This window comes from Diceros bicornis, chromosome 26, assembly GCF_020826845.1.
Source record: "Diceros bicornis minor isolate mBicDic1 chromosome 26, mDicBic1.mat.cur, whole genome shotgun sequence".
Classification (NCBI taxonomy): domain Eukaryota; kingdom Metazoa; phylum Chordata; class Mammalia; order Perissodactyla; family Rhinocerotidae; genus Diceros; species Diceros bicornis.
In genome coordinates this window covers 7,605,210-7,618,643 of record NC_080765.1, presented here as the reverse complement: position 1 = coordinate 7,618,643, position 13,434 = coordinate 7,605,210, and the positions used below count along the sequence as shown (strand labels likewise).

At 43.7% G+C, this 13,434-nt stretch overlaps 2 protein-coding genes across 16 annotated transcripts in view; one reads left to right on the top strand and one right to left on the bottom strand.

The window, feature by feature from the left end:
* The window catches only part of TRRAP (transformation/transcription domain associated protein), a 118,730-nt gene extending 116,540 nt beyond the window's left edge, over nucleotides 1–2,190 (top strand). For all 12 annotated transcript variants that reach the window (XM_058569264.1, XM_058569271.1, XM_058569270.1 and 9 more), the window contains one exon: nucleotides 1,058–2,190. In XM_058569264.1, coding sequence (XP_058425247.1) covers nucleotides 1,058–1,342 — 285 coding nt within the window. In that variant the 3' untranslated portion in view covers nucleotides 1,343–2,190. The remainder of the gene's footprint in view (nucleotides 1–1,057) is intronic.
* Nucleotides 2,191–10,874: 8,684 nt separating this feature from the next.
* Nucleotides 10,875–13,434, bottom strand: part of SMURF1 (SMAD specific E3 ubiquitin protein ligase 1) — a 124,950-nt gene continuing 122,390 nt past the window's right edge. For all 4 annotated transcript variants that reach the window (XM_058569275.1, XM_058569276.1, XM_058569273.1 and 1 more), the window contains exon 18: nucleotides 10,875–11,214. In XM_058569275.1, coding sequence (XP_058425258.1) covers nucleotides 11,043–11,214 — 172 coding nt within the window. In that variant the 3' untranslated portion in view covers nucleotides 10,875–11,042. The remainder of the gene's footprint in view (nucleotides 11,215–13,434) is intronic.

The window sequence follows — 13,434 nt, the reverse complement described above, 5'->3', positions numbered from 1 at the left end:
AACATATTAGTCTGAAGTTACTTTTAAACAGTCCTGGTACCTAAAATGAAAGCGTTCTGTATACCCTGAATGTGACAGTGGACCAGGGTGGCCCCTTCTCTACGACTTGGGTCCCCTGCCCACTCAGGCACAGCTCTCTGCATCAAGCAGTAGTCTCAGCAGTGGTCCCCTCTCTTCTAGACCCGTTATATTTATTAACTCTTAATCTTCACATAATTTGGGGGGACAGGCTCTATTACTATGCCCTGTGTATAAATGGGGAACCTGAGGCACAGTGGGCTCAGTAACTTTCCTGAGGTCACCCAGGTAGGAAGTGGTAGAGCTGGGGCCAGCACCCAGAGTGGGTGCTGGGACCACATGGAGGCCGGGGGTGGCTCTCCTGATCCTCCAGCACGGCCAGGCGGACGCCCTCTGCTCAGACCTTCACATGGTGTTCCCTTGGCCTGAGAAGCACATCCTGCCGCACCCACATGCTTTGCGCCCTCGATTCCTTCCCACCTGCACCCCAGTGTGACCTCGTCACCAGCCCCCTCTGAGAAGCCTTCTGAGCCCTCCTTGCTTGCTGTTTCTGCACAGTGCCCATCTCCACCTGGCATGATATTCATTTCTTTGTTGGGACGAAAGCCCCTTAAGGGCAGGGGGTGTTGGTGGTCCTGTTTTGTTCACTCTTAGCTGCAGTGCCAGGAGCAGCCGGCCTGACCAGGCCCTCGACGGGTGTTTGAAGGCATGGAGTAGAACAGACGAATAAACAAATGGGCGCGGTCAGCACCGTGACGGCAGCCGGTGCCATTGGCTGCTTGTGCCCTGGCTCTGTTGAAGAGCAGACAGAGATGCTGTGCCTTGAAGCTGAGGTTTTCTGGCCGCTGCTCCACGTGGAGGCAGTAGTTTACACTCCGAGTGGCTTCCCCAGCGCACCTGCAGGGCACACGCCCCGGCCCTGGTGCTCAGGCTGCCTGGGTCCCCACGGCCTGCTGTGCCAAGCTCAGTCTGGTTGGGAAGCTGCCCGTCAGGGTTGTTCTCGGTTAAACAGGGGTTGTCTCATTCTCTCCTCGTGCAGGTGGACGGCATCCTGAAAACTGTGCTTCGGGACGAGATCATCGCTTGGCACAAAAAAACACAGGAGGACACATCCTCTCCTCTCTCAGCTGCGGGGCAGCCCGAGAACATGGACAGCCAGCAGCTGGTCTCCCTGGTTCAGAAAGCGGTCACCGCCATCATGACCCGTCTGCACAACCTCGCCCAGTTTGAAGGTGGGGAGAGCAAAGTGAATACCCTGGTGGCCGCCGCAAACAGCCTGGACAACCTGTGCCGCATGGACCCCGCCTGGCACCCGTGGCTGTGACCGCAGCTGCGCCTGCCACCCAGAATGTGAAGGGCCCCTCCCGGGCTCTGAGCCCACTGGCTTTTACGACTCCTCTCGGCCTTGCTCATGTCGTTTACAGAAGACCTGCAGATGTACTGTCGCAGTTACTTTCCTGATAGTGTGTGTGCGAAAGATGGCGAACTTAGTTTTAGAGGGAGCTAAACTGTTAGGGTGGTGAGGCGATTGGAAATGGCAAAGCTGAAACTTCTTCTAAGCTTTTAAAATAACCTTTTAAGAAACCAGAATTCCCCGGTCTGGAATTTGTGAATTTTTTTAATTGTATTCCCCACTCTGTGAATGTGCAGATTGAACTGTAGAGAACAATTCCCTGTTGTCTGTTTTTAACTCTTTCAGCAGTAACGCCTCAGAGCTTCGTGCTTTTGTACAGACCTTTGTAACAAGTGTACAGGAAACCCGCTTTGCTAGAGAAACAGAAAATTATGAACCAATCGTGCTGATTTTTCTCTGAACACAGACTTTTGTGCTGTGTGTGACCAGCCCTGGGAATCTCACTGAGCATCTGCTATGGACCAGCGGAGCCTCAGCTGCTCGGATGTGGATCCCCCGGGAGAAACAGCTGGGGGAGGCAGCAGGTGCCTCTGATGCTCCTTATCAGCTGGCTCTTCGGATGTCTTCTAGACGTTTACTATCATTGTACCTGAAAAATTCACTCTTTCCTTCCTAATTTAAAAAGAAGCAACAGCAACGAAAGTTTGTTCATTAACTCTAGTCTGTTATGTTCACATTTTTATAAATATGAGCATTGAGAATGTTCTATCTAAATTTGTACAGCGTGATTTTTTTAGAATAAATATTTTATAAAAGGATGTGTTGTCCCTTATGTGTTAAAATGCTTGTTTCCTCCGCCTGTGAGGTGTTTCCTCTGCCTGAGCGTCCCTCTGCCCCTCAGAGACCAGAGGTCCCCAGGCCAGTGTGGGCCAGCTCATTGTGGCTTCATGGTGACGGATTCGTGCTGCCTGGGCAGAGTCTCAGCCTGGTCCGGGTCTGAAGCAGACACGCTGTGTCTTCTGTGAAGGTGACGAGGGATGCTGGTCCTGACTTGGATGGCGTGACAGCGTGCCCAGGAATCGGTCCCTTTCAGCTCTGCTTACATATCTCAGGGCCACAGCCGTGTCACCTGTGTGTGCAGGGGGAGATGGGCTGGCAGCAGCTGGCTCCGGGTGCCTGGAGGCCTGGGCTCGGAGCTGCGCCCGCTGGGCGGGGCCCTCTGCCTGTGCTGGGAGCTCCTCTCCACGCTCATCGTCCTTCGTCCCGTCTGTCCGTCCATCCGCACCTCAGGTGCAGAGTGAACCCAGCAGAAAAGGCCTGCCCTGGAGGACGTGGAGGGACAGTCCCGGCGCTGCTGTGATGTCAGCAGGATGAGAGAGCAAAGCAGGACAGAGGGATGGGGGCTGCTGCTTTTGTTCTAAAGTTAACTCTGAATTCGGAAGGACTTGCCCCTCTGGGAAGTGCCACGTCCGCTGCGAGGAAGATGGCCTGTCCACACCTCGGCCAGTCAGCAGGCCTCCTCGGGGCCACGGCGCGGAGCCCTTCTCAAGCCCTCGCCTCTCTATGGCCTCCCGTATGTCCCCATTGTTCCCCGTTGTTCCAGGCTAACACGGGCTGAAGCCTGCAGCTGAGTTCACTCAGATCTCGCGCTGAGTCCAGTCCAAGGGGCTGGAACCAAATGCGCTAGAAGTGGGAGCTTTAGGCCGTGGTGCTGCTGGGTTCTGGCCAGGATGCCAGCTCATTGGCAGTGGGTGGGACTGACGGCGACAACTTGAGGTCTTCATACTGGTCTCCAGTCCTCAGGCCGAGGTGAAGCGGCCCTCCACTTTACAGAGGAGGATTCCAGCTCAGGGTGAGTACTTCGTCCGAGGTCCCAGAGCCAATTGTGGAGAAACCGATTGAACCTTGTCCAGCTTGAGTCCACCCCACAAGCTGCACCCTGGAGCAGGGATGGAGGCCGAGCCGGGTTTTGTCCATCTGACTGGACTCTTCTTTCTTTGGAGCTAACTGTAAGTTATTTTACAATTACTTGGAGGGCTATCTTTGTGAAAAAGTATCTTGGATTCTGGGATGACAGGAGCCACGTATCTAAAATGACAGGTGATTGCAGACTGGCAGCTAACAGGTGGTGTCGTGCAGTCGACAGGCCCGACTCTGCAGGGTCCCCTCTGTCGGTCCTCACTGTGTGTGTAACAAGGCCTCGCCAGCTGGGCTCAGGAGTCCTGTGCAACATAAGCATTAAGTTGCCTTTGTGCTCTTGGCAAGTCGGTGTGGAGCATGGTGGTTGCAGAGACGTGTGGATGGCATTTGGGTCAAGGGAACATCTGTTTCTCGGCCTGGAGAGTTGGAGTCTGGAGTGGGTGTACTGGAGATTGAGGGGCTTCCACGCCAGGCTCACCCACACTGTGCCCAGGCGCTGACCCTGTTTCCAGGAACACCAACCTTTGAACACCCAGGGCAGGAGCGAGTTCCCCAGTGGAGATCCAGTGTCTTCTGAGCTCCGGCTGTGAGTGGAAAGATCAAGGACCTGGGACCGGGAGACCTGGGCCTGTGCCTCCACGACCGCGAGCTCCAGCTTCCTCACCCCAGCGTGGCATTGCCAGGCGCTGGGCCCTCAGGAGCCAAGGAAGATCCGAGAAAGGGCTTGTTTATGGGGGCCACACACAGCATGTGCCCCTGATTCTCCAAACACTATTTCAAGGTAAGTACTGTTTATTTTTTTGTCATGATAAAATATACATAAAATTTACCATTTTAACCATTTTTAAGTGTACAGTTCAGTGGTGTTAAGTACATTCACATCGTTGTGTAACCATCATCACCATCTGTCTCCAGAACATTTTTCATCATTCCAAACAGAAACTCTGTCCCCATTAAACACTACACTCCCTCCCCCAGCCCCAGGCAAACACCTTTCTACCATCTGTCTCTATGAATTTGCCTACTCTAGGAATCTCAAATAAGTAGAATCCTACAGTATTTGTCCTTTTGTGACTGGCTTATTTCACTTAGCATAGTATCCTCGAGGTACCTCCATGTTGTAGCATGTGACAGAATTTCCTTCCTTTTTAAGGCTGAATAGTATTCCATTGCATATATGTATATCACATTTTGTTTATCCATTCATCCATCAATAGATACGTGGGTTGCTTCCATCTTTTGGCTTTTGTGAACATGGGTGTACAAACATCTGTTTGACTCAACTTTCAATTCTTTTGGGTATATACACAAGTGAAATTGCTGGATCATATGGTAATTCTGTTTTTAATTTTTTGAAGAACCTGCGTAGTTTTCCATAGCTGCACCATTTCACATCCCCACCAGCAGCGCACAAGGGTTTTAGTTTCTCCACATCCTTGCCAACACTTGTTTTCTGATAAAAAACACTTGTGTTTTGATAATAACCATCTTAATAGGTGCAAAGTGGTATCTATCTCATTGTGGTTTTGGTTTGCATTTCCCTCATGATTAGTGATGTTGAGCATCTTTTCATGAGCTAATTGACCATTTGTATATCTTCTTTGGAGAAATGTCCATTCAAATCCATTGCCGATTTTTTAATTGGGTTGTTTTTTTAAGTTGTAGGAATTTTTTATATATTCTGGATATTAACCCCTTATCAGATATATGATTTGCAGATATTTTCTCCCATTTTGTGGGTTGCTGTTTCATTCTGTTGATAGTGTCCTTTCTTGTACAAGTTTTAAATTTTGATGTAGTCCAATTTATCTAGTTTTTCTTTTGTTATCTGTACTTTTTGGTGTCATATCCAAGGTATTATTGCGAAATCCAATGTCATGAAGCTTTTCTCTTCTAAGAGTTTTATAGTTTTAGTTCTTATGTTTAAGTCTTTGATCAATTTTGAGTGATTTTTATTGTGATTTAAGGATTCCATTTCATTCTTTTGCATGTGGATATTCAGTTTTCCAAGCACCCTTTGTTGAAGACTCTCTTTTCCCCATCGAATGATCTTGGCACCCTTATCGAAAGTCATTTGGCCATGTAGGAGGTGGTTTATTTATGGATTCTCTATTCTATTCCATTGGTCTATATGTCTGTCTGTCCTTCTGACAGGTCATACCATGTTTATTACTGTAGATTTGTAGTAAGTTTTGAAATCAGGAAGTGTGAGACCTCCAACATTGTTCTTTTTCAAGATTGTTTTGGCTAGTTGGAGGTCCCTGCGATTCCATATGAGGCTTAGGGTGGATTTTTCTATTTCTGCAAAAGTGTTGTTGAGATTTTTTATAGGGATTGCGTTGAGTCTGTAGATCATTTGGGTAGTAATGATGTCTTAATATTGTCATCCAATCCATGAACCCAGAACATCTTCCCATTTATTTGTGTCTCCTTTAATTTCTTTCATTTCATAGTTTTATAGTTTTCAGTGTTCAAGTCTTTCAATTCCTTGGTTTATTCCTGTTTTATTCTTTTTGATGCTACTGTATATGGAATTGTTTTCTTAATTTCCTTTTGGATTGTTCATTGTTAGCATATAGGAACACAACTGATTTTTGCCTGTTGATTTTGTTTTTGGGGATTTTTTTTGTTTGTTTTTTGATTAGCCCTGAGCTAACATCTGTGCCAATCTACCTCTGTTTTGTATGTGGGACGCCTCCACAGCGTGGCTTGATGAGCAGTGTATAGGTCTGCGCCCAGATCCGAACCTGCGAACCCCGGGCCACTGAAGCGGAGTGTGCCAACTTAACCATTATGCCACTGGGCCAGCCCCTGCCTGTTGATTTTGTATCCTGCCACTTTGCTGAATTTGTTTTTTAGTTCTAACAGTTTTTTGTGTGTTTGTTTTTATTAAGAAAACTATTATTTTAAAATAGTGTTAGCAGAAATTTTCTTGGGGAGAAAACCATTTTAGTTGTTGGACAAACGTGGTAAAAAAGTATGAGAAGATAGGCCTCAGTTTAGTTTCTTGAAGGGAAGATAAGAACTAAGTAAGGGCTCTCAGAAATGCTTCACTTAAAAAGAGGATCATGGGAGATAAAAAATGTGAGTTGGGTCTCAAGGAAAAGGTGAGGCTCACGAAACGTAGAAGAAGACAGGGGAGAGGAGGGAGACAATCTGCAAAGGTGAGGGGTGCTTCAGGAGGGAAAAAGGAGTATTTTGAGGACACTTGGCCCACCTCTGGCTAATGAACCAGCTAATGGGGGAGGAGGGGAGAAGAGGGTCAAACCAGGAGTAACAAACACTCGATTACGAACCACTGGGAGCTGGTGCTGAAGTTTTCAGTCATCAGTAGAAAAATGAGAAAAATCAATGCACCAAAGAGAGGTTTTCATAAAGGACAATCAAAATGATAGTCTTTTATTGTGAAAAGCTTTGATGTTAAAATGTCCTTTTTAAATTAAATGCTAGTAATATAGATGACTGTTATTAATTCTTTTAATGTCATACTTGGTAAAGTAAAAAATTAATAACTATATACCCATCTAAAAAGTCTGGTCAGTATATTTTACTAGTCTATAAAACAGAAAAGTTTGGGAAATATTAGTCTAAGCATCTCATGGTCATATGGGATTCTGTATAATAGTGTAAGATATTTTATAACTTTAGCTTATATTTATTCTACAATTTAATGAAGAGTCTAAAAAACAGTGTAGACCTATATCGTGTATACACATAGATGAAAAATCTTAAATAAAATGCCACCAAAGATAATTCAGGACTATTTTTACTCCTATGCCTCTTGAATGTAGTGTGATAAAGTATTTGTGTAGGATAAAACCTAGTGATGATGTATTAGCCTTTTTATCTATTTCTGGATAACATATGCATTCTTTTTAGTGAATTATCTAGAGTTACTGTATTCATCTTGAACTTATCACAGTCTACCTTCAAATGATATTATACCACTTCACCTATAATGTAAGAATCTTAGAACAAACAGTAAACTTCCATTTCTCCCCTCCCATCCTTGGTGCTATTAATGTTATATATTTTACTTCTCTGTATGTTATTAACTCCACAGTATATTATTATTTTTTTTGCACTAGATCATGCTTTCTTAACAGGAATGATAGTGTTCCCTCGTCATGGGGGGTGATAAGATAAAAATGCCTAAAAAGGCCCCTTAGGAAGGTGGTATATATTCGTTTTTTAGTTCTAACAGGTTTGTTGTATGTATATTCTTAGGTTTTTCTGTATATAAGATCACATTGGGTAGAGGGTTCTGTATGTGTCTGTTAGGTCCAGTCGTTATATAGTGTTGTTCAAGTCCCCTATTTCCTCATTGATCTAGTTGTTCTATTCACTATTGAAAGTGGAGTATTGAAGTCTCCCACTGTTATTGTAGAGCTGTCTATTTCTCCCTTCAATTCTGTTGACGTTTGCTTCGTGTATTTAGGAGCTCTGATGTTTGGCGCATATATGTTTATAATTTTTCTATCTTCTTGGTGAATTGACCTTTTTATCATTATATAATGCCCTTGTCTCTTTAATAGTTTTTGTCTTAAAGTCTATTTTGCCTTATATTAGTATAACCACCCTGCTCTCCTTTCATTACTATTTGCATGGAATATCTTCAACCTATGTGTGCCCTTAGATCTGACATGATCTCTTGTAGACAGCATGTGGTTAAATCCTGTTTTTTCATCCATTCTGCCCATCTGTGTCTTTTGATTATGGAATTGAATCCATTTACATTTAAACTAACTACTGATAGAGAAGGACTTACTTTTGCCATTTTGTTATTTGTTTTCTATGTTTTATAGCTTTTTTGTCCCTCATTTCCTCTAGTACTGCCTGCCTTTGCGTTCAGTTGATTTTTTTCTAGTGACTTTGATTTCCTTCATTTGCTTTTGTGTATATTCTACAAATATTTTCTTTGTAGTTACCATGGGCATTACACTTAACATCCTAAAGTTATAACAGTCTAATTGGAATTAATACCAAATTGCATACAAAAACTCTACTCCTTACAGCTCTGCCCTCCCCCCAGTTTGTTACTGATGTCTCAAACTACATCCTTATATGTGAACATGGATTTATAATTATGTTTTATGCACTTGCCTTTTAAATCATGTAGAAAATTGAAAGTGGAGTTACAAAACAACATGTATTTACCTTTGCTGGAGAACTTTATATTTTCATGTGGTGTTGAGTCACTGTGCAGCACCCTTTCATTTAGCCTGAAGGTCTACCTTTAAGCGTTCCTTTAAGCATTCTCTCTTCTCTTTCTGGAACTTTCATAATGCATATTTCGATCCACTTGATGGTGTCCCGTTAAGTCCCTTAGCCTTTCTTCACTTTTCTTCATCCTTTTTTCTTCCCTGATTTGATGATTTCAAATGACCTGTCTTCAAGTTCACTTATTCATTCTTCTGCCTGTTCCAGTCTGCTGTTGAACCCTATAGTGAATTTTTCAATTCACTTACTATATTTTTCAGCTCCAGAATTTCTATTTGGTTCTTTTTTTAATATACTTTCTATATCCTTCTTGATATTCTCATTTTGTTTGTATACCGTTTTCCTGATGTCCATTAGTTCTCTGTCCATGTTTCCCCTTAGCTCTTTGAGCATATTTAATACAGTTGTTTTAAAGTCTTTGTCTAATAAGCCTGATGCTGGTATTCCTTCAGGAATGGTTCCTGGAGATTTGGTTTTTTTCTTTGTATGAACCATGTTTTCTTGTTTCTTTTTATGTCTTGTGATCTTTTGTTGAAAATTGGGCATTTGAAAAAACAGCCACCTGTCCCAGTCTGCAGACCGGCTCCATGCAGAGGACGACCTTTGCTTATCAGCCCAGTATGAAGGCTTAAGTTCTCCTCAGGCTTTTTCTGGGCATGCATCTTTCCTGGGCCTGTATGTGTGTGCTTTTTTATAATTCCTCTATATACACAAATGCTTTTAGATGTCTTAATTTTCCTAAGAGTGTCACCCCGGTCTTCTCAGGGCCTCAGATGTTCTATTGTATTCCTCAATCAGTAATCTCGTGCCCTGGGTGTCTGCAGGTAGTCCCCTTGTAGTTTTCACAAGCCATGCCTGCTGCTCCTCACAGCTTCCTCTACGCTGAGACTCAAGCTGTGCTGCTTCTGACTGTTTGAGCTCCAAGTTAGGCAACACAGAGACTAGTCCTTCAGGCAGCCCCCAACAGGTTAGAACATGGCAAATTCAGCCAGGTTTGCCGTCTCTGGTTTGTGAAAGGGAACTGGGGACCAGGCTGCCCCTTCCCCTAAACCATGCTGCGCTGTGCTGGGGAGGGAGTGGAGCAGGGGCAAGTAAATATGCCTTGAAATTTCCTACCGTTTCGAATGTAGCTTTTTCTTGATTGGGTGTTTGCTTGGTTGCTGTACATCTTTGATTCCCAGAGCTCCTGTAAAGTTATTTTAGCCAGCCTCTAGTTGTTTGTCTAATGTTTCCATGGAGATGAGGACCTGGAGCTTCCTAGTCCTCCATCTTGCTGATGACACTCTCTAGGCATTTTATTCAAATTTATTTTTTATTGAGTTATAATTTTAAAAAGTATAAATTTTTAAAATTGTAAATGAAAATTCATTTATGTAAACATATGAGTCTTAAAAACTAGACTAATCTAGTTTTTGGTCACAGACATGAACTCTAAGACTCTCGGGTACACTCAATACAGATCATGCAGTGGGTGACATGGCACCAACCAAGATCTGTCCTCCCCTCCTCACATTCTCTAGACACAGAAAAAAAGGAAACAATTACTCATGAAATTCACTTTTAAATAAAGTACAATTTTAAAGTAAGCCCCAAAGGATTGTAATTGTTGTCAAGTTTCCATTTGAGCACTTAGAGCACTTGACTATGTGAGTGAAACTAAATGAGAGAAAAGTCAACATTGCCTTAGAGGAGAGACAAGAAATTGCTCTGTTCCTGGCCCAATGGGAGAAACTTGTTAAGTATCAAAACAAAAGTACTATTTTAGACTAGCCAGAAGCCAAATAAGATAGAAATAAGTTTGTAATAAGATTCACATTTTTATAATGTACATTTATAAATCATATCCTAAGAATTACAGTATTATGAAGCTTTCATTTGAACTATTGTGTAATCACTTCAATAACAGCAATAAAACCAAAAAGAGAAAACAAGTCAAAATTATTTTAGAAGAAAGACAAAAAATTATTGCTGTATTTATGGATTATTTTAGTGGACTTATTAACAGCAAAAATTCTGTATTAACACTACCTACAAATAGAATGAAGTGGAAGCAATTATTAGATTCATATTTAAATATTCTTCAATGTTTAATCATTAGTCTAAGAATAATTCTATCAACATTCTAATTTGAACCACTATAATCTCTGAACTAAAAGCAGTAAAGCTAAAAGAGAAAAAAAACAAAATTACTTTAGTACAGAGATAAAGGTGTCTAGCTGAGATTCTGGATCTTCCAATTGGCACTTTGGAAGGCAAATAACTCTACCTCAGGCTATGTGGACAGAAGGTGGAATCCAGCACCTGGTGTAGACATTTCTATTGTTAGTGGAGTATGTGTTACTCCACTACGAACTCCAGCTAACAAAGACCACTGGAGGAGAGAATTCCTGGGGGCACCATCCTCATTTTCCTGAATATAGGGGAGGGCCCTGGGACCTCTTGATAACATCTGAGTCTGAGGAGAGGACCAGAGTCTCAGTCAGCGGTTCTGGGCGGGTGGGTGTCCAAGCATCTGAGCTCTGCCTGGCCATCAGGAGGATGGACACAGGCAGTGGAGGGTCCCTCTGTGGAGGGCCTGAGCCTGTGGGATGGGTCGCGCTCTGGGTCCCTGTGCCATCACAGCTCCACATTCCTTCTTCCTCAGGAATCTGGTTCCAGGCAATTCCCTGATGGGCCTCTTGGGTCTCTGCCAGACGCTTTGCCTGAAACATCAGGGACATATGTTAGCTTGAAACTCCTTCCAAGTACTTTTTGTCTGAAGTCTGCATTTTCTTTTCCTAAATTACTGTGAGTGTTTCTCTCATGGGAAATGAAGTGGCCTTGAGAATGGCCATTAAGGATTTCTCATGTTTCTGGAAGAATTTTGGTCTGTTTACCAGGTTCCAACTCTTCACATGCATGTCTGATCTTTTAAATTGCTTCAAAAAGACTCTCCTCTCTTTTCACAGGGAATTCGCTCTTCATTGAATATTCCATAGAAATTCATTTCTTGATCTCAATGCAGTTTCTGCTGGGACTCCTACCTTTCACTTTCTGTCACTGTGTTGTTTTTGTTTTTTTTAATTTTAGAGAATCATAAAAAGAAATAGGAGATTTATAATATCCAGGTCCTATTCCCAGCATAAGCTTTCTTAGTTATGTGCTCGTGAGTTAATGTAGGTGAGTTTTTCCTCAGATAAAGGAGCTCCCTGACTCAGGAATTGGAACCTGATTCCGGTGGTGCTGCAAGAATGATTCTAACTGCACCATCCCTTCAGGTAAATGCCAAGTCCAACAGAGAAGATCCTATAACTTTCATATATGTATTATCATTGATACTTTTTTTTTGGGTGTGAGGAAGATCAGCCCTGAGCTAACATCCATGCTAATCCTCCTCTTTTTTTGCTGAGGAAGACCGGCTCTGAGCTAACATCTATTGCCAATCCTCCTCCTTTTTTTTTTTCCCCCAAAGCCCCAGTAGATAGTTGTATGTCATAGCTGCACATCCTTCTAGTTGCTGTATGTGGGACGCGGCCTCAGCGTGGCCGGAGAAGCGGTGCCTCGGTGCACACCCGGGATCTGAACCCGGGCCGCCAGTAGCGGAGCGCACGCACTTAACCGCTAAGCCACGGGGCCGGCCCTCATTGATACTTTTTAAAATGATTTCTAACTTTTAATTTTTTTATATTTGTGAATTTTAACTTTTTCCAGCTTTACTGAGATAGGATTGACTTACAGCATTGTATTAGTCCAAGGTGGACAACTTAAGGATTTGATATACGCATCTACCTCTGTTCATTCTGACTGTGGTAAAGTGTTCTCTGTTTGGGGATTTTTAATATGATCTTTAGGAGCATCGATAATTTTATCTTTTTTTGCTACTTTAGCATACATTTGGTTTCATCTTTTTTCAAGTGTTTTCAAATCAGTATTTACCTCAGCCACATGAGTTTCTTCAAAAATCCTTCCAACTCGCAGGGCTGGCCTGGTGGTGTAGCGGTTAAGTTCGCACATTCCCCTTCGGCGGCCCGGGGTTCACCAATTTGGACCCTGGCCACGGACCTACTCACTGCTCATCAAGCCATGCTGAGGCGGCATCCCACACAGACAAACTAGAAAGACCTAGAACTATGTACTGGGGGCTTTGGGGAGGCAAAAAAAAAAAAAAGAGGAAGATTGGCAACAGATGTTAGCTCAGGGCCAGTCTTACTCAAAAAAAAAAAAAAAATCCTTCCTACTTGCCTACTGAGGGATCTCCATTTCCCAAGGGAGCCGTTGCATCCAGGTGCATTTCCCACCGTCCGCGTCTTCTCCTCGACGTCGGCTGAGCCTTCCTGGGCTGAGCCGCAGGACTGGCCGGGGTGGGGCAGCTCATCTGGGTGCAGCTCAGCCCAGTCTCACCTGTGGCAGGACTGACCCAGATGCTAGGCCAGGCCTTCAGTGTCACCAAGAGCTCACCCATGTGCCCCCCAGGCTTGTCTAACACTTCACTCCATTCCACACACTGATCACTTTCCTCTCCCGTCCTTTGGCCTCTTTTGAAAACAGCGTTAAGCTTCCCTGAAGATGAGAATTTTGACCCAGGGCATGTCTAGCGCTTCCTGAAGTTGTCCTTCATTCTTCCAGTGGATTCTGGAGGCTGAGTTGCAGTTACTTGCACAGGCTGTGTTTTGAGGCATCGGAAGAGTGAACTTATTTCTTTACGTCAGCCGTCAGCTCAACTTGTCCCGTATGTTTAGAGTTGTCCTTGCCTAGCTCATTTGTAAAACTCTCGATGTTAAGCCCAAGTAAAGAGTGAGGCTTTCCAGGTCTTTATTAATGGCCTCCAGATTTGGTTCTCTTGATTTTTCTTCCAGTCTGGCTTCCATTAACATTGTTCCAGGGCCTCCAAATTCTTTCTGTATGAAGCTGAGCTGCTCGAGTGCATGCTGCCTTTCCTCCAG